General features: G+C 36.1%; 1 protein-coding gene and 1 pseudogene across 4 annotated transcripts; both read right to left on the reverse strand.

The window, feature by feature from the left end:
• Positions 1–4,192: 4,192 nt before the first annotated feature.
• LOC111021803 (4-hydroxy-tetrahydrodipicolinate reductase 2, chloroplastic) lies at positions 4,193–19,455 on the reverse strand. 4 transcript variants are annotated; one of them, XM_022298872.2, is made up of 9 exons: positions 19,105–19,449; positions 18,289–18,526; positions 16,433–16,566; positions 16,266–16,340; positions 7,118–7,219; positions 6,916–7,025; positions 6,713–6,800; positions 4,783–4,872; positions 4,193–4,571 (listed from the first exon to the last, which is right to left on the reverse strand). In XM_022298872.2, the coding sequence occupies exons 1-8, from the start codon at positions 19,282–19,284 to the stop codon at positions 4,804–4,806; spliced, it is 996 nt and encodes a 331-aa protein (XP_022154564.1). In that variant the 5' UTR covers positions 19,285–19,449; the 3' UTR covers positions 4,193–4,571; positions 4,783–4,803. The 4 variants fall into 4 exon arrangements, with proteins under 4 accessions (XP_022154564.1, XP_022154563.1, XP_087978778.1 ...); XM_022298871.2 differs by having other exon boundaries at positions 4,193–4,872; positions 19,105–19,448; XM_088122652.1 differs by having other exon boundaries at positions 4,193–4,872; positions 18,996–19,118.
• On the reverse strand, positions 12,138–16,244 carry LOC148211885 (uncharacterized; annotated as a pseudogene).
• Positions 19,456–21,201: the final 1,746 nt, after the last annotated feature.

Here is a 21,201-nt window from a genome sequence, read left to right on the forward strand (position 1 = left end):
ATCTAAATCTCAAGGGAGGGTTAAGAAATGTTTCTATTGTCACAAAAAGGGTTATATAAGAAGAAATTGTTTTGAGTTGAAAAACCAGTAGAAAAATGAAAATAAAAGAGATGAAGAGCCACACAATGCAAATGTAATAGAAAATTATGATATTGCTGAGGTTTTAACGCTATCTGAAGGGAGTTTCAACTCTGAATGGATTTTAGACACCGGATGTACCTTTCATGGCCCCAAATAAACATTGGTTTAAGAAATTTCAAGAAATTGTAGGAGGAAGAATGGTACTAGGAAACCACCATGAATGTAGCATTAAAAGGTTCGGGAGTGTCTTTGTAAAAATGTTTGATAATCAGAAAGGAGCAACGGTTTAGGCCAAAGAATCTTTATAGAATGGTCTTTATGTTCTACATGGGAATACCATTGTTGGAAGTTCTATGGTAGCTTAAAAGACTAACAAAAAACAAAAATGTGGCATATGAGGTTAGGCCACATGAGTGAAAGAGGATTAAAAGGGCGCAGCTCTCTTCATCCCTAGGGTTCTCGATCCCATTCTTTTGGGTAATCAAGAGGGAGCAGGAGATTGACCAACGATAGTTAATTAGCAGCTGGAATTCTAGTAAAGTTTATTGAGAGCGTAGATCTCTGTTTTTCGGAGGGAGAAGCTTTGATTTCGTGTATGAGCTGGTGCTCTTGATCATTGATTAATAGATGACTTTCAATAGTGGATGTAGATCTTATTTGATTGAACCACTTTAAATTTGTGTGTCCATCTCTCTTCCCTTATAACTCCTCTGTTTTATCTTTCTCATACCTTGATTTTATTGAATACTGTGTTTTGGTTAGGCTGTTGTTTCCTCTATTTTATCTTTCTCATACCTTGATTTTATTGAATATTGTGTTTTGGTTAGACTGCTGTTTAAAATTATTCTTGTTAACTGATGTATTAGATCTTTTGTTATTAAATTAGATCTAATAGAATATAACATTCCTTTATTCACCTTTTATCATATAGGTTATGGAACTCGTAGAAGTATTATTTGCAACCATTTTCTAATTTAACTCTCCCTTTAAAGTTTTAGATTCTTGGTATGCGTTTCCAATTTTCTTAAGAAATCTAGGTATTTTACAACTAACTTTGTTTGTTGTTTCTCATTTTTTTGGAACATTCTTACAATTATATAGAAATTTTGGGAACAATCAAAACAAGTTTCTTTTTTCTTGTTCCCATTTCCAATTTGTTCCAAAATATAAATAAAAACATTGTTTTGTCATACATGAATTCTTGGAGGTTGGAACCATGCAATGCATTTTTCTTCATTAAAAATAAAAAAAACAGAAACAAGAAACATGAACGTTACCAAACGAGTCCTTATCAACTTGAAAACTTTCACCTTCACTTCCTTTTCTGGAAGAATTTTACACACAAAGTAAACTGACCCTCCTTCCGCCTCGGTTGCCTTGATCACTTAGATCCCTATCTTAATCTCTTTGATTTTGTTGTCTAAAGTTTTCCGCTTGGCTCCAGAGAGCATCGTCGAAGAGTACTTGGAGAAATTGCTAGACGAAATTAACTTCCCTTATTTGGTACAAGGTTTATTAAGTTGCACATGAGAATAATTTGTTACCAAACATCTCTTTTACCCATAAATAAGGGTATATAGTACCCTTACAAAAGTATGGGTTTTCTCTTTGCCATTTCTTTTCTATTTCATCCATTTTATTTGGAATGTATATATAATTTCTTTAATTGAGTAAATTAAATAAATAATTATGTAACTAAAATAAAACTAATAAATATATATTTAATTAATTTTTACTGATAAAATTTTATGAAATAAATGCAGTTACTTATTTACTTAAATTGTTAAATAATTAGTTAACAATATCTTAAATATATTTAATTAATTAATTTAAATTAGTTAAATTAAATTTAGTATAAACAATTATTTTTCAATAATTATATTTAATCACTTATTGATGATTTATAATAACTAATTTATATATATTTCTTGAAATCAATTTTGATTAATTCGTTCATTTCAAAAATATAAATAAACATTATTTATTTATAGCATTTCTACGCATAACCAAACACAATAATCTTTATTATATTTGATTTATGAAATATAATATTTATCATTCATTCTTCAATGAGATTATTGTACTAATTAATTACAATTAAAATCTCATATAATTTATTAAATACATTTCTTTTGAATTTAACTTAATAAAAATAAATTAACTAATAACAATTGATTATTAAAAATTAACTCATCTGAATTGTTGAAGTTAATTTTGTTTAATTTTAATGCTGTATAATTAACTAACACAATTAATCATATATTCACATGAAATTCTAATAACATTCACATTATCTTTGATTTCCAATCCTCTTATTCCCAAATATTTTATTCTAAAAAATATTAAACTAAACCTCAAACCAACAATCCTTTAAAGCGCGCATACATTCGAAACTTGTTTCAAACAATACACACGGATACTTAAGAGTACAAACATTAAATTTCATCATCCTACACTTATCATTCGTTCTTTATTCCAACAGTATAACAACATTTTGGTTACAATCCTTAAAAACTTCAATGTATATGGTACAAATATCATTAAAATTTAAAATTACGATAACAATCCAGTAAACTATTTTAATGACCAGTCTAGAAACTTCTTCTTTGCGATTGTTAATGACTTCTTTTCACGTTCACATACTTCAGGTCATGCCAAGTAAAAGGTCTGACATTTTAATTTTCCCTACCAACTAAAGATGTGTTTGGGAGTGATAAAAATGATTGATTTGAAAAAAAAAACATTTAAGTAGAATTGAATTTTCAAAATCACAGTTAAGTAATACCTTAAAAATCAATTATTTAAAGTGATTTTAAGATTTCTTGAAATCAATTTTTAAATTTTCCAAACATGATTAATGGAAAAGGAAGTGATTTTGACAATAACAAAAGCAATTTTTGCCATGTCAAAATCACTCTCAACCACACCTTAAATTTAGGATAAATTGAGAGGTTGTTTAACCAAATAAAATTTGGGTAATCTTGAAAGTAATGCATCCCCAAAATCTACACCCTAAATTTGCCTTTATCCACAAAACCTTTAAAGATGTTTTGTAGGCCATAATAACATATGACCAATTCGAAACAAAAATAAATAGAAACATAGTTTCGATAAAGGGAATCCATGAACCATATTCTTCGCCAATCTGAGTTTTGCTCATGTCTCGAATGAATTCAAAGACATATTCGAAGAAATTCTGACCGTCAGTAGGAATGGTTTGTGGATACATTTCTGTGGTATTCCATATATCTATACATTGTAGAGTTCTTTACCTTGTCAATTCAATTTCCAATTCTTGGTCATTGAGATTCATGGGCAGATTAATATTTTAAGGATAGATATTACCTCTTTTTTTCCTCGTTCAACTAAATTGAAATGATTGAAGTTTTTCTATTTGGAATCGTATTAAGTCTAATTCCTATTACTTTGGCTGGATTATTTGTGACCACATATTTACAATACAGACGGAGGGATCAGTTGGACGTATCGTTAATCAACGATATGTCTCTGATTAGTGTTCATTTCGCACTAGATATTCACGCTAGCCATTTCATATGGAGTAGTTCATTTCACACTAGATATCTGCCTAGCCATCTCATTTGGAGTAGAGTAGAGGAGCAACTATTGCAAATAGAGACAAAGAACAAAGATAAAAGTAGAGCAAATTGGTTCAATCTCTAAAGAACTCTGATCGCCAAGTTGCATCAACATTTTAAGCCTAATTCTCAATACTCAACTAGGTTGCACATTTTGAAAACTCGGAGACTAAATGTATCTATATGTAAAAACTCAAGAACTAAAAGAGTAATTTAATCATTCTCAATTTCAGATTAATAATATTTTGTTACTCATAATAACAATTCAATAAGGTTAATTATTGTGAAGAGTGAGAGATTAATTAATAAACAAAATACAGACATTTCAAAATTTTCATCAAAATGACAATTGAGCAACTGCAACAAACATCAAAGGTTTTATAATTTTAATTCATAAAATTCTGTTACTAAAAAATTCATTTAACATAAAACCTGTTTACGGAAAACAGAGAAAATCAAGTGCATTTTTAAATAAGCAAACATTTAAACTAAAAAGAAAGTAGAGAAGCTAAATATGATCCAAACAATTCGTCACAGTTAAAACTGGGGAGTGATTTTCTCTTTAGGAACAACAATCTTTTAGGAACATGATTCTTGGAAAAGAGAAACACATACCATGTGCTAACCAACCAAGGAATTAAATATTTGTCGATATGTCAATACTTTTATGGTTCAACCGACAAATCATGCTCTACCTCTGCAACTACAACCTAACGGCAACCGTTCCTGCCTAGGTTAGAGTGGTAATAGACAGTACCTGCACGGACCCGAAGGGCTCAGAATCATCATTGATTTCAACCGCATAGAGATTAATCGAAGAATCCATCACAAGTTTTTCCCGTTCACTCTGCAGCCGAGCTCTTCAACTTACACAACTTGGATTCATTCTGATGGCTGCTTCAACAATATAAACAAAATTTACTGGCTAAGTTTGCATAGGAGTGACAATTCTTAATGTTGAGTTTCCTCATGATGTGAGAAGTCGTAGAAGCATAAGATAACAAGTTACATCTCCCATAATGGTCAAAATTCAAAATCCCTTTCCCCTTGTTCAACAAAACTTCCATATTTTCCCAACATGAGATAATATTATTGTAAACGCCACCTTACGATGTCCAGTTCTTGCTCATCTCATGTTACCCTCCCGCAATACATCAATCATATTGTATATCCGCTTGTCTGCCTTCGACTGAATCTGCAGTATACAAACAGCATTCCATTATATATATTCCATTGCACAACTCAGCACTAACTCTACGATAGGATTCTAAGATCATGTGAAGGAAAAGTAAGAAAACAAGACTAAAATTGTATTACAATATGAAAGAGAAACTGCTTTTTCTTTTTTTAAGAAGAAATTGTTGATATGAAGTAGGGTTACAAAAGGGAGAGAACCCAATTATAATGGGTTACAAAAAAGCTCTCCAATTGGTTAATAGAGAAACAAAACTATAAAAATGAAAGATGGGAGAGCATGTACACCAAGTGATAACCAGAAAAACAATATATTCAAACAGAAAATGTGGTGGATGGTCCTTTTCGAGGAAGGATGATTTCTTTCCAACCACAGACCACAATAAAACCCAAACAAAATGCATCTAAAGAAGACTTTTTCCCTTAGAAAAGGGATGTCCAGCGAGTGTCAAGGCCAATAGAAAATGTATCCTTGGGAAGGGCAACTGACCATCCAAAAAGAGAGGATTTTGTTCCATAGGCAAGATGCGAAAAGACAGGAGACGAAAAACATGACCAGCGGACTCGCTATTCTGTCTACACATACACACCAGTGGAGATGTGCATAAAGGGTATCCATCTTTGAAGTTTGTCTCGAGTGTTTATGGTATGTAAACAAGACTCCCGAAGAAAGAATTTTATCTTCTTTGGATAATAATCCTTCCAAATTGAGCTGAACAAAGAGGGTTCAGAATGGCCGGAGTGGGATTTTCATAGGTCCTTGAGGAGGGAGCTGGTGGTGAAGGATCTGTGAGGCTCCAATGACCAAACAATCTGATCTCTGTCAACTGAAAGCCAATAGGAGGATAGGTCTTGTAGGAACAGAGCAAACTCCTGGATTTCTGCATCCTTAAGATTTCTTCTAAAGCAAACACCCCAAGAATTAATATCGGTGGACCAAAGATCTCTCACAAAGGCTGATTTTGATGAGTGAAAAGCATAAAGAAGAGGGTAGGAGATGCACAATGGCACATTGTTCAACCAAACGTCATGCCAAAAAGATGGGACCAATCCCCTGCCCACCCTTATAGGTAATTCTATAAAAAATCAGAACTTTGTACTTGATGATGCGTTTCCATGGGCCATGTGCAGAAGCAGAGGAGCGAGGGAGGGTTGAGGTTCGATTACCAATGAGACCATACTTTGCCACAATAACTTTTCTCCAAAGGGCGTTTCTTCAACAAAGAATCTCTAAGTCCATTTAGCAAGTAGAGCTCTGCTTTTATCCTTAATGCTGTAAAGGCCCAACCCTCCATCCTCAATGGGTTTTTGTGCTAGCTCCCACCTCACCAAATTTTGGCCCCCAAAGAAAGCTCCAAATGATTCTTTCTAGGTCACTAATATGAAAGAGAAATTGCACTAATAATTATGCCTGCCAAGAGAGCTATCTCTCTCTCACAAGCTCTCTCCCTAAAATTATGCCCACCCCAAACTCCCTGCTCTATTTATAACTGTCAACACAACTTTTCAACTTTTCAGTAATTACAAATGTCGCTGCTAATATTCCGAATAATGTTCTCACTATTTCTTTAACAGTCCTTACTTAAGAAAACTTAAACATTTTTTGTAGTTCAACAACATGTGGGGTAGGGATTCAAACCTCCAACCTTTTGGTCGAAGATATATATCTCTTAACGAGCTGTACTCAGGTTCACAAGAAAACTTAAACATTGTATTGCTTATATTATAAAATACATTCCTTCCCACATGAATTATAACTGCTTCAGCTGTTAACCATCAGCAAGGATCAGGCAGAACTCAAAAGTAAAATAAAATAAGCAAGAAAGGGATGGGAGTGTTACTTTTTTGGCTAGGAAAAGAACAGCATCTATTGTGCCCTCTGCATAAATTGACCTACCACAAACATTATGCTGAAACTCAAAAGAAACTCTGCAAAGAAAACAAGTAAAGATCATTCACCTGCTAATTACAAGGAAAAGTAGTTAAGAATATATATACAATTTTTTTGTTCATCATGAGGGGAGAGAGAGGGAGATTATATTACGTTTTGTCAGGCGATGCAAGATGATACATATGGAATGCATGGCCAGATAAATGCTCCTCTGGAACTCCCACCATTTCAATCTGTTGTTTGGGATCCCTGATCAATTTTATCTAATAGACAAGATTGTTAGGAACTCCAGAGAAAGAGCCAACACTGAAAAAAGAAATCCAAATTATAGAGTAGAAATGTTTCCACAACACACCTGATCCACATCAAAAGAAACACCTAATTTCTGGAAGCATGAAATAACTGCCTTAGCAGTCCCAGATGCATCCACCTTGCTTGCTTGATGAGACTCCATCACCTAAGATTTTTATAAAAATAGTTAAGGTCTCAGGAAAGATAAATACTTCATCATCCACCAGCAGACTCACGTTTATGGACATGCAGTGGATCTGTTATTGGAATAAAAGCTTAAGCAATTAAAGAAGATTTCGGTAAGCAAAAAATATTAAAAAAGAAAAGAAAATATTAAAGCCATAGGAACGATTCAGTTAAAACAATCTCAATAATTAAGGTTAGTGCTCCACCAATTTCAATGCACCGTTAAAAAGGAACATGTGCATATTGGTAACAGAAAACTCCATTGATTATTATTATCTTTCTTCGTTACTTTTCATTCTTGGATTGATGTCCAAAAATGTATATTAGGTGGATGATCAGACATACATCATCCATAAAAAATTTGGAGCCAAGTACCTCTAATACTTGGTAGCTATTGTAGTACGTTTATCTTTTATCTTTCAATATATTTCGGGTTCTAACAGTGGTATCAGAGCAGTTCGTTCCTGGCCATGAATTCTACACATGAAGAGGTTCTTCGATTGATGGAGAAGATGATGGAATGGATGGACTTGAGGATCCAATCCATGACCGATAAGATGGAACAAGAAAGTATGGTGATCCGATCCTTGCTTCGTAAGGAAAACAAGGAGATACTAGAGAAAACAGAGGAAGAGATTATATCAGTGAAGATGACACGACCATATAGAGATGAGAACACAATGATTAGAGAAGAAAAAGTTGGAGAGCAAGCAAAAATCCGTTCACGGGGAAGCAAGGTTGGAACAACCAAAGGAAAATCAAAAGAAGGGAAAGAAAATAACACATCGATTTGTGCTCGAAACTTTATATGTTCGCTCAAGCTCAATGATAGATGAACTCGTCGAAGGCTGCCGAAATTCGGAGATCAGGCGCGAGAAGATTGGGAAGGCTAGAGTTCAGAAAAACCGAGGGCCATTATCGATTTTATGGCGAAAGGTGAAGGCTCGAAAGAGTCAAAGACGTTGTACAGGATGAAGCATCAACAACCGCAAAGCTTATGAGAAGGTAAATAATCATGAAAAAAAGGAAAAGAAAGTGAGAAAAATGGCCGACAGAGGCCATCGCTGGCGACCATGGCAGATGTGGTCGGAGAAGGAGACTTGGTGGAGGCATCGATGGAAGCTTCTTGAAGAAACCGTTCAACGGGGTGGGTCACAAAAGAAAGGGAGGAGAAGGAACCCTAATGGTCACATTAAGGGAGAAGGTTCGGGAAAGAATGGAGTAATTGGGCTGAGTTTCTTAAATTCAATAAAGTTCCTGGGGCCATTTCTTTAGAAAAACAAAAATAGTGAATGTTTTGATGTATGAGTTTTGGGCCAGGTTGTCCCCTAGGTCTAACCCAAAAACTGACCCAAGTGGGCATCCCCTACCCACGTGCAGAGAAACCCTAGCCGCCGTACCCCTCCTGTCTGTATACACACCACCTGCACGACGCTGCCGCCGCCGACTAGCCACCACTGGCGTCTTGCGAAGTGGTTTCCCCCCTTCCAAGCTCGCATCTTCGACACTACCATCATCAACCAAGGTCCAAAACAGATCGTCGTCAACCATCGACCACCACTGTCCGTCACCGACCTTCAACCATCGCTGTCCATCGCCTGCCGCAGCGGCTACCGTTGCTGACCGCTACCCATCACCGATCGTCAACCATCGCCTGCACAAAGTAGCAGCCACACCATTTTGTGCATGCTGCTACCTTCAACTGATGTCCTGTGACCACCCCATCATAGCAGCCGATTCAATTTGAGTTTTGCAAGGCTAGGTTTCAAATTCTTGTGCGGGTTATAAAAAATAAAAATAAAAATAATAAAAGTTTTTGTTTAACCACACCTTGAGGGCAAGGTGTGTTTTAAGGGGCGGGTAATGATAGGATTGGTCCGTAGGGTAATAAAGGGATATTATTAGGGTATTGAGGGTACCTTAGTAATTAGATAGGAAAGTAGTTAGGGAGAGTGTTATAAATAGAGTGTGGGTGTAAGGATGAAGGGATCCAATTTAGTGAGTATGTTTTTGGCTCGAGTGATATCTCAAGAGGGGAGGGTCCAAGTACCTCTAATACTTGGTAGCTATTGTAGTACGTTTATCTTTTATCTTTCAATATATTTCGGGTTCTAACAGTATCTCCTTACAATTCTATTGATTATCAAGCAAGGAGCCCGTAGGCTTTACAAGAAACACCCCACCTATTCGAGAGGGTGGGTAAACTCTCCTCCTATCCTCCTAACGATTGGCTAAAGAAAAAGCATAATCCATATTCCCTTCCCTCATCCACCTATATCTATTCGACCCTCACTCCCAAACGGATCCCTGGTCCCACTTACTCCTAAAACGGTTACTCCGTGTCTCCCTATCCCAGTACAATTCCTTTCTTGCCCCTCCAAGCATACTTGTGCACTATTGGTGGTCTATCAACTTCCCCCTCCGTCAGCTCCACCTTGTCCTCAAGGGGGAAATCAGGGAATTGGAGTTGCATATCAGCATACGATTCCCATGTAGCTTCCTCCTCTGGCAAGCCTTTCCACCGAATAAGATCTTCCAACACACCCGTCTCTTCAATCACGCCGGTTGCAAAGATTTCTTTTGGTTCTGCCTGCCATTCTAACTCTTCTGTCAATTGAGGGGGAATATGTTGGACGGCTAAGTTGGTTCCAACAGCTTTTCTGAGCTGCGATACTGGGTGGATTGTGGCATCCGACGGTAGAGCCAACCGATACGCCACCTTACCAATCTGACTCTCAATCTTATAGGGGCCAAAGAATTTGGCTGAGAGCTTTTCATTTCTCCTTTTCGCTAATGACTTCTGGTGATAGGACCGAAGTTTCAAAAAGACTTCATCACCTACTTCAAATTCCACCTCTGTGCGGTGGTGACCTGCTAGTTTCTTCATTCGTGTCTGCGCCCGCAGTAGGTTGTCCTTGAGGAATATGAGAGCTTGATCCCTGTCAGCCAATTGTTGATCCAAGGTGGCGTTCGCCGTTTTCTGACTTCCATAATACAGTAGAGGCGGGGGGGCACGACCATAGACGGCCTGGAATGGGGTAATTCCCAAAGAACTGTGGAAGGTGGCGTTATACCAAAATTTTTGCCACGAGAGCCAATTTCCCCACGATCGTGGAGATTCTCCATAGAAACATCGCAAATAAGTTTCTAGGCATCTGTTAAGCACCTCTGTTTGCCCGTCACTCTGCGGGTGATAAGTTGTACTCCTTTTTAGCTTCGTTCCCTGTAAGCGAAACAACTCTGTCCAAAAGTGACTTAAAAAATTTTTGTCCCTGTCGGATATAATGGATTGTGGGAATCCATGTAGCCTAACTACTTCCTTGACAAAGGCCACAACTACTGTTTTTTGCCGTGAACGGATGACAAAGGGGAATGAAATGTGCATACTTACTTAGTCTGTCGACAACCACAAAGCTAGTGTCGTGCCCCATAGATTTCAGAAGTCCCTTCATAAAGTCCATAGTAATATCTTCCCATATGCGCTCAGGAATTGCCAGTGGCTGTAGTAATTCGGCTGGAGAGAGGTATCTCCTCACAATTCTATTGATTATCAAGCAAGGAGCCCGTAGGCTTTACAAGAAACACCCCACCTATTCGTGAGGGTGGGTAAACTCTCCTCCTATCCTCCTAAAAACTGGCTAGACAAAAAGCATAATCCATATTCCCTTCCCTCATCCACCTATATCTATTCGTCCCTCACTCCCAAACTGATTCCTGGTCCCACTTACTCCTAAAACGGTTACTTCGTGTCTCCCTATCCCAGTACAATTCCTTTCTTGTCCCTCCTAGCATACTTGTGCACTATTGGTGGTCTATCATAGCCCTAAAAATTTCTTAGCTGGCTAAAAAGAGCACAACACATTCCAATAGAGGACTCACAGTGGATCCTCAAGCAACAGAAGTTCTTTCCCCAAAGTCGACCATTGAACGCTTGCTGTTGGTAGAAGACTCCGTGGGTGAATTACGAGCCAATGTACATTCATGGACTTCTGGAGAATATTTCTAAGCAAATGGAAGTTCTTTCTACAAATCAGAATCTGATTTATGAAACCGTTGGGAGATAGAAATGAAGCTCACAACAGAGGGAGAGCAAACCAAAGACCAATACTAGAACTCCTGGAGCAACAAGAAATGTAGTGATTCGAGACCAAAGAAACCAAGAATTTCATCTAAGGGATCAAGAATTGGATTCCTCTGATGATGAAGATAATTTTTTCAACAAAATCCAAGTTTAATTAGGGATGCCTCGAACCAAAACAGAGGATGTATGAATACTGACTTCAAGATGAAGAAGGATCTCCCAACTTTCAATGGTAGGATGGATGTTGAGGTATTTCTTGATGTGGTCAAGAATGTTGAAAATATTTTCGACTTTTTATGAATAGTGATTTAAAAAGCTCGAGGCGCACAAAAGCTCAATAGACCTCTGGAGCTTAAGTGCGAGGCGAAAAAAAAGCGCGGGCTTTTTTATGTGAGGTGCACTATATATAAAAACAAATAAAAATATATATACACACATATAAAACATATAAAAACCAAACAAGATTAGAAAACATCAAAGATCTTAGCATAAAGAATCAATTGTCCACAAAAACATGAAAATGATCCTAAACTAGTATAAGTATGATAGTTCAAAATGAAAATTTAATGATCAAACTCATCATCACTAAAGAGTCCTTCAATTTCATCATTTTCATTCTCTTCATCATTAGACTTGTAGCCATCTGCATCTTCCTCCTCGGTGTAATCTTCATCATCAATCAATTGTATGGGTGTGGATTGAGAAGCACTTGAAGCTCCAGTCGTAGTCCTACTTCTTGACCTTGACGTACTTGCTCTAGAATGATAGGCAGGTTCTTCTGCTCCAGCAGCTCTCGAAACATCACCCTATGTTAAGGAGTCATCACCAAGGACAAGATCATTATCCTCATCAAAATCACTATCCATTCTCCCTGTCAACCACTCATTACTATCATCAATATCCTTTAAAGAGATAGGGTCGATTGTGTTCCGCATGTTATGTCGTCGTTTCAATGCTCTATTATACTTTATGAAAACCAAATCATTTAGACGACGTTGTGCAAGTTTATTCCTTCTTTTACTATGAAGCTGCAAAGTATAAAAGAAAAAGGTTCTATAACAATACTTCTAAGTTTCTAATCAAGAAGTTAAAAACATATTTCTCAGTGTCATAAAGAACTAACCTGTTCAAAAACACTCCAATTTCATTCACATCCAGATGCACTACAAGACCTAGAATTCTCATAGCAAACTTCCTCAAGTTTGGAGTTGATACTCCAAAATCATCCCACCATTCCACTATTAAATTGAAGTATTGAACTAAACTATGTTAATAACTTTCAACCGAGTAATGAACCAAACATCATAAATTAGTACCATTAAATATTAGCTGGAGATCTTTTATTTCTTTTTCTTTGTCTAACCGCCATGGGTTGTCCGAATATCCCTTCAGCGTTCTTGTACTTGGTCAATTCCTAAATTATCTTGTCTTGTATTTCTGGAGAAGGGACCATTCTTGTGACACATGCATACATCCCATTAACAACTTCATCATCTTCTGTAATGTTCGGATTTGAATAGAAGAATTCTGGATTTAAATAATATCCTGGCATGCAAAGGATGGTGCAACTGAAGATCCCATCTCTGATCGATGATTTGAAAAACGTCCTTGTATTTGTCTTCCTTACCATTAAAGGATTTAGCAATGACCTCCTTAGCTTTATCCATGGCCTCATAAATATATCCCATAGGAGGCTTCTTCTCACCATCCACCAATCTAAGCACTCAAACTAAAGGGCCCGATACTTTAAGAGCAAATACAATTGTATTCCAGAATGATGCCATCAATATTGTCTGAACAACTCGCTTGCCTTGTTGTTCCTTGCTCCATTTGCTATTTTTCCATTCATCAGAAGTAAACATCTTCCTCAAGTTATTCTTCTGACGATGTATGCTTGATAATGTTATGCAAGCTGTGGCAAAGCGAGTCTTAGCTGGCCTAACTAACTCCTTCTGATTCGTAAATTGCCTCATCATATTTAACAATCATGGGCGAACATAAATGAAATTACTGATCTCCATGCCTCTTTTCAATGTGCTACGGATATTTGGGATCTTGAATATATCCTCCAACATCAAGTCTAAGCAATGAGCAACACATGGTGACCAAAATAAATTTGGTCGTTTTGCTTCTAATAATCTCCCTAGTAACAAAATAAAATAAGAAGATAACATATTATATTAGTTAGCCTACTTGAAATGTTTAACTTAACATAATACTAATTCGAAGAGGAGCAAGAATTTGATTTCTTACCGCCATTACATTTGCTGAAGCACTATCAGTAACGACATGTGCAACATTGGCTTCTCCAATGCGCTCGATAAAATCATCGAGTAACTCAAACATTTTCTTTCCATTCTTGACATAAGATGAAGCATCAATGGACTCAATAAAGATTGTACCTTTAGGACTATTAACTAAAAAGTTAATTAATGTCCTCTCTCTCCTATCGGTCCATCCATCGCCATGATAGTACATCCAACCTTGGCCCACCCTTCCTTGTGACTCTTCATCAATTCATGTGTTGCTTCTAACTCTTTTTTCAACAATGGCACTCTAAGCTCATAATAAGATGGTATTTTTAGTCCAGGGCCGAATTGTCCTATTGCTTCAACCATAGGCGCAAAGTTTTCGTAATTGCAAGCATTCAAAGTAATACCGGAATCATAAAACCACCGCGCTATTCTTTGTACGGTGCGCTCCCTCATTTCCTTTTTGTAAGCTTCATTAAGTGTCGTTTGTTTGCCTTTCTCATTTTTTCGATTCAGAACTACTGACTCTGGATTAGGAGTAAAAAATGCATCAATCGGACCCTTCTGTCTTGGCTTCTTAGGGTCTAAACTTGGCCTTTGACTAGAAGGTCTCTTACTCGAACTAGTTAGGACCAAATCATCCTCGTCCTCATCATCCATACCGAAATCTTCGTCATCAATATCAGGTATAAGATTTCTTTGTTCTTTGATCTCCTCTTTTTGGACATGTGCTCCTTAATTTCTTCCTTCACATGGTCCGGACATTTCTTGCATGATGTTGTATTTCTATAACCTCCAAAAAGATGTTGTTTCACCCTATAAACGCCTCCTTTTGTTATTTTTGAACAAAAACTACAAATAAATGTAGTCATATCATGGGGATTTGCCAAAGTAGCATACTTCCATGCCGGATCTTTTCTTGAGCCTTCGTTAGACATCCTAAATTTTAATCGATAGTTAAAAATAAATGAAATTCTAGTGTTGTTTTAGGGAAAGAAAATGAGACAAAAAAAAAAAGAGAAAGAGAAAGAGAGAGAGCTTACTGTCCACAGTCCAAGTAAATTTGAAGAGGAGATAAAGTTGCTTGGTTGAGGACTCGAATCAATATAATATGTTGGAAAGTTGGACCGTTGAAGAATTAAGAAATCAAAATAGAAATATAGAACCTAGAGGGAAAGAGATGAATGTTCTGTACTTCTGTTGGAGAAGAAAAAAAATCAGAAATACAGAGAGATAGGAATAGAAACAGAGAAAAAGAGAGCTTACTGTTACTACTTACAAACGATGAAACAAAGAGAAAGAGATGTTGAGAGTCACGATCGCTTACAAAAGATGAAAGTTGAAACAAAGAGGGATAGATGTAGAGAGTCCAATTGTGGAAATTTAAAAGACTAGAGAAATGCAGAGAGAGAGAGAGTCGAAATTGAATAGGAAAAGAGGAAGGAATACGAAAAAATTGTGACTGTTGAACTTTTTTCGTGCATGGGAAGGAATACGAATAGGAAAAGGTTAAGATGATAATGACGTGGGAGGAAGAAATAAATCTGTTGAGATTCTTTCCATTATTAAAAAAAAAATCTCAAAAGTCAAATAGACGTGGGGTGTGGTGCGGCAGTTTCAATTTTGTTTAAAAAAAACAAACCCTAAACGCAAAAACCCTTGCGTTTAGGGTCTGTTGATTAATTTTTTTTTTAAACAAAAGCCCATGAAGCCCGCACTTCATGGGCTTCGACATTTCATATGAGGCGCGCGCTTTTCGTGCGCCTCATTCAGATCGCCTCGCCTTTTCAAGGCCAGCAAGTGCGCTTAGCGCCTAGGCGCGCTTTTAAATAACAGCGTGCATGGGAAGGAATACGAATAGGAAAAGGTTAAGATGATAATGACGTGGGAGGAAGAAATAAATCTGTTGAGATTCTTTCCATTATTAAAAAAAAAATCTCAAAAGTCAAATAGACGTGGGGTGCGGTGCGGCAGTTTCAATTTTGTTTAAAAAAAACAAACCCTAAATGCAGAAACCCTTGCGGTTAGGGTCTGTTGATTAAATTTTTTTTTTTAAACAAAAGCCCATGAAGCCCATAGACGTGGGGTGCGGTGCGGCAGTTTCAATTTTGTTTAAAAAAAACAAACCCTAAATGCAGAAACCCTTGCGGTTAGGGTCTGTTGATTAAATTTTTTTTTTAAACAAAAGCCCATGAAGCCTGCGCTTCATGGGCTTCGACATTTCATATGAGGCCCGCGCTTTTCGCGCGCCTCATTCAGATCGCCTCGCCTTTTCAAGGAGATGCGCAGCAAGTGCGCTTAGCGCCTAGGCGCGCTTTTTAAATCACTGCTTGCACCCTAACTCAAGGACGAGAAGCTGCCTTTAAAAGGCTAACCTTTTGTATTTCGAAGGGCAGAATAAAATTTACTTTTCTCTCTTGGGTTATTACACCAGTTCTCTTACTGATGTTTTTTTCCCCTACTCTCCTAATCTCATTTTCAACAATTGAGGAGCTTTTATTAGTCCTTTGTAATTTGTTGTGTTTTTTTTTTTCTTTTCTGATCTTTCACTTGAAAGAGTTTTATACTTTTTAACAATTTGTGTTCCTTTTCATTGACAAAAACATCGTTTCTTGTTAAAAAAAAAAAAAAACCGGAGATCCTGACACTACCCTGGTAAAGTGGAAGTAAGAGAAAATGCAAGAGACAGTTACCTCCAGGGAATATCCGGAGAATGCCCCAGGAAACTGCTCAGCCATTATTTCCATAGCTGCAAGGAAGGCAACGACCTATCCACACCAAAATACAATTAGAAAATGAAAGAGGAGGTTCCAGAATCTACAATTAACTAAGGATCAAGTACATCATAGCATCTAATTACCTGCTTGCCCATTTGTGGGGAGATTACTGCATAAACCTTGGCGTCATCCACAGTTTTATACAACCGGTCTCTATCTCCACCAGTTGTTCCCATCACAAAGGGAACTCCAACTTTGCTGTACAGCTCTGCATTATCTGCAAGAGAAAATGTAGAGACAAACTATACAACAAATCTCAAATATGTCGCTCAAATATGAAAGAATAACATTGACATGACATGACAAATGCCAGGACACAAGATGTCAAAAAAAGTTTACAACCTTTGACACTAAAAAGATCAAAAGAAGTCATTCATAAACAGTAAAAGATTCTACGTCTCAATTGGGTAGACCTCACTGATGCAGCAGATTTTTGTGATTAAACCGAATCCATGGCCAAACAAGTAGAAAGCTCCAAAATAATAGAAAAATCTATAAATTACTCTAATTCATTAATGTTCAAAGCAATCAAAGGATGGCTACATAAACATAGCCTAACAAGAAAATGTACAAAAAGATGAATTCTTCTTTTTTCTTCAATAGGATAAAAGAAATGAATTTTTCAGAAACTCTAATCCTAGTTGATTTTGTTTATTATTTACTAGTTTACTGTGGAGTTTAATTTTAAAGCTAGTTTTAGTTCTACTATGGGTTCTAGTCATGTTGAAATTCTAATCCTAATTAGATTTCTATGTTCTTGTTTAGATCAAGATCTAATTGATAAGTAGCTGAGTTAAATTATTGTAAAACATGCATTGAGACACGAATAAAGTGATGCACTCTCGTGCAGGTGTGCACAGAGGTGGCCATTTGTAAGTTGTGAGGCTTATGTCTTTATTATTTTTAATAAACCAGGGTAGAAATTTTCAACCTTTAACTTCCATCTCTCTCTCATGGGAGAAAAACAAAGTTGGTTCACCTTCACCTATGAACTAACTTTACTCCTCCTCTCTCATCTATATCTGCATTGCCCACTCACAGATGCTCTACTTCTCTTCTCTTCTCTTCTCTTCTCTTATCTATGTTGTCCATCCACGCACACACTCTATATCTCCCCCCTTGCTACCTTGCTCCTATTTATGTATCTTTCCATCTCCCACTCCTCTTACTCTCCATATCTCTTGCTATCTATCTTTCTTTCTTTCTTTCTCCCTATCTCAATCTCTCTCACCCTCTGTTTTGTGAACTTGATCAAGCCTTAAACAAAATCATCATTTCTTTAAACTGATTTAAATTCTAATGATTGTAAAATTTCGATTGGATGACAGAATTGATATATTACATTATGATTGTCCTTTGAATGTTGTGCACCTAACCTCACTAAGGCTTGTGTTTATGCTCTAAAGGGCTGTTGTGACTAAATGAACTCGCACTAAAACAAAAGGACAATTACTTGGGTTGATTTCTCCTCAAATACAGCTCGTATAAGTTTTCGAGCAAATAGCGGAATTATGAGAAAATTTTTTAATCTATATCCAAGATTCCAGGCAGATACCTTTTGTATCAAGGCTGGGGGATTCAAGGTAGATTCTACAGATTTTTCTTGTATTGTCTTATTTATTTTTCAATGTTTTTTCGAACAAATAGTAGCCAGGATTTCAGATTCCAACAGTCATGGGTGATACAATCACATCAAATCCAACAAAAGCACTAAAGTATAGACCTAAAATAATCCCAATAAAATTCCTACAAGTCCTATACGTCAAAGGTAATAATAAGAAAAGAGTCAAAGGAAAGTAACTTTTTTATATGCCTGGGAAAATAACATACAGCAAGTAAAAAATGGTGTACATGCTCAATAACTCATAATAACTTAAAAGACTGACAACCTTAACTGTTAACTTCAACACAATCATTGCATATCAAGCATTGTCATTACCATTCACAGCAGAAGGCACAGTGAAGTCCACCACAATCAAATTTGGATATTCATCAAAAACTGATGCAAGGACACTATCCCTATCGGAAGGGCCATGAACCAGAATATTCTTTCCAGATGCTTCTATAGTTAGTCCAGACTCCTCCAACGAACCAAATGACACCGGAACAACATTGACACCAGCAGAATCAGCTACTTTGATAATAGCTTTTCCCATCTTTCCCGTGCATCCATTTACCTAAGCACCGGGAAAGAAATGAAGCACGCAATCAAAGCCAGATAAGAGGTACAAAAACTTCTAGCAAATCCAGGCACAACTAGATAATAAGGGGAGAACCAAAAGTAATGTCAGTAAAAATTAAAATAGGATAGCAACTGAAAATGCACTAAAAAAATGAAAATGATGCCTATAATAGTATTTACGAAATGGCAAGCTCTTGAGAAACAAAGCTAGAGACGTCTGCACATTAAGACGGTAAGAGGTCTTATAAATTTGACTTTCTTTCATATGTCAATTAGGATGCTGAGGAGAAAGAAGTCCAAAACGAATAATCAAGCAATGAACTCGCATAAGCGCCATCGTAGATGCATTTTTTATAAATGGCGATATAATCTTCAAGAAATTAAACAAAGGAGTGAAATGAAAACCCTTTTCACATAGAAGAAGTAATAAGCAGAGGATCAATATGCAAAACCGGAGGGATTACTAAATCCATAATCCTGAATTGATTGGCTGATAGTTCAGCATCAGTAGGTCGGATTGACGGTGAAGGGTATCCAAAAATGACCTAGAACGGATGATGAAACGCCGAATACCATAACGGAGAGGTCCAATTTGTGAGAGGAGGAGGCAGACGTTTGAAGATGTTGAACTGGCGACACTGACATTGATCTGACAGAGAAAGACCTGGGCGTCCGAGAAACGGTACCTATGGCTGCAGCCGAGAACGCTACCCGGAATGAATTTGGAGAGACATTGAGAGAAGAAACCATCATCGAGTGAAAATGGAGTTATCCAAGAGATGGTGAGGCCGGGGTTTAGGATTTTGTTCCGAGTGTGTGAATGAGGATTGAGGGTTTAGTTTAGGGTTTGAAAAAACAACAACAGAGAGGTTTCTTTGAAAACCATTTCCGTTTCGACTCATAATTATTTTTGCTTCTTTCCCTTTTCATTTTCATTTTCTCTCTCAATTTTCTCTTTCTTAGAAACACCAACCTATGTTATTTGGCAACAGTTTTGCTATATGATTTGACAATTTTCTACCTTAATCAAATTTATTTTTGAAAAATAATTATAAATTTATAACTATCTAAAATAGATTAAAAATCTACTATCTTTTCTAATATACATTTAGGCAATTTTATTTCTCAATAAAATTTTGAATTCGAAAAATGTCTCTCATAATTAGTTATCAATAATTATTAAATTATATTAATTTAATTTAAATGATAAAATATAATATGAAAAGTTTTGTTTTAACTTAAATTAATTGAATAATTATAACCTTATATTTAATTTTTTAATATAAAAAATTTTGGAATTTCAACGTTTTGTAACTCTTTCATTTTCCACCAATATAAAATTATTTTTTGTACAATGACTAATTCAATACACCTGATGCACGTGATAAAATTTCTATTTAAAAATAATAATAAATCTATAAAATATCATAAGTGTTAAATAAATTTTATTAATTTATAATTAGTGTAATCGTAAAAATATAAAATTAAAGTAATCATTATTAATAAAATAAGTTAAAAATAAAAAATGATAAAGCTTATACCTAAATAAAAAATATGAATCAAATTAATCATTAATTATTATGATATATTATTAGATTTTAAATTAATTTATGTATTATAATTCCTCGATGTTTTACATTTTCTGTATCATTCCCATCTTTTTAACTATTTTTATGTTTATTATTAATATATATAGGTTAAAATTTCTTAATTATTTTCTTAATAAAATTAAGATAAAACTTTCAAATTATTGTGGAAATAAAGTGAACATACAAATTTAAAGTTGGAGGGAATGAAAATTATAAAATCGATCAAAGAATTTGATTTAATTGAAAGAAAGATTATTATTTAAAGAGTATACTTTTATTGAGATTTTGTTTTTATCTCCCTGATATCACCAAATTCTCTATTTTCCTCTCTCTTATGCTCTCTAAACTTCTCTCTAAAATCTCTCCCCACTCTCAACTGATCATTGATACAGCTTCCTCTTCTTCTTCGAGCAAACAAAAATCAGAAGATGATTTTTCAAGGGTTTTAGTCGAGCATAATTCAGCCGAAGCCCATCTTGCCAAGGTTGAAGACCGTCTCAAAAATTGGTCTATCCCTAAGATAGATCCAAATCAGGTATATAAAATAAATACCTTCAATTTCTCCCAGCAAGATGTTATCGTCATCATAGAGGAGAACGTTGCTATGAAGGATGAATTCACCGAGATCACCCTTCTCCCTGAAGAAACCCTCTTCAAGGTCGAGAACAAATTCAAGTAGCTCCATATTGGATGTGTTCAAGTTGCTTTGAAACCTCTCTTCAGAGAAGGCTTAGATGTCCCAGTTTATCTCGCCCTAAGAGATAGGAGGCATCTCAGATTTACTCCCTCTCTACTCGGGATCGTTGAATCCAACCTGGTACAAGGCCCAGTATACTTCAATTGCAAACCCGGTCTTACCGTCTCTCTTCAAGATAAGAATATTATGGACGTCCTCTGTCTAGATGTTCATTCTGAAGGGCTAGAGCTAAAAGACGGTTCTCTCCTGATTACGCTTGTTTACATGCGTAAAAAGAAGGTTTTAGATGCTGTTTTTACAATGTTTCAGCTTTGTTTCAGATTTTTCTCGATCGTTTGAGTTCCAATTCATGCAAAATTCATATATTATGGTTTGTGGTTGGCT

This window comes from Momordica charantia (assembly GCF_013281855.1).
Source record: "Momordica charantia cultivar OHB3-1 chromosome 4 unlocalized genomic scaffold, Mcharantia_2.0 BLBB01000004.1, whole genome shotgun sequence".
NCBI lineage: Eukaryota > Viridiplantae > Streptophyta > Magnoliopsida > Cucurbitales > Cucurbitaceae > Momordica > Momordica charantia.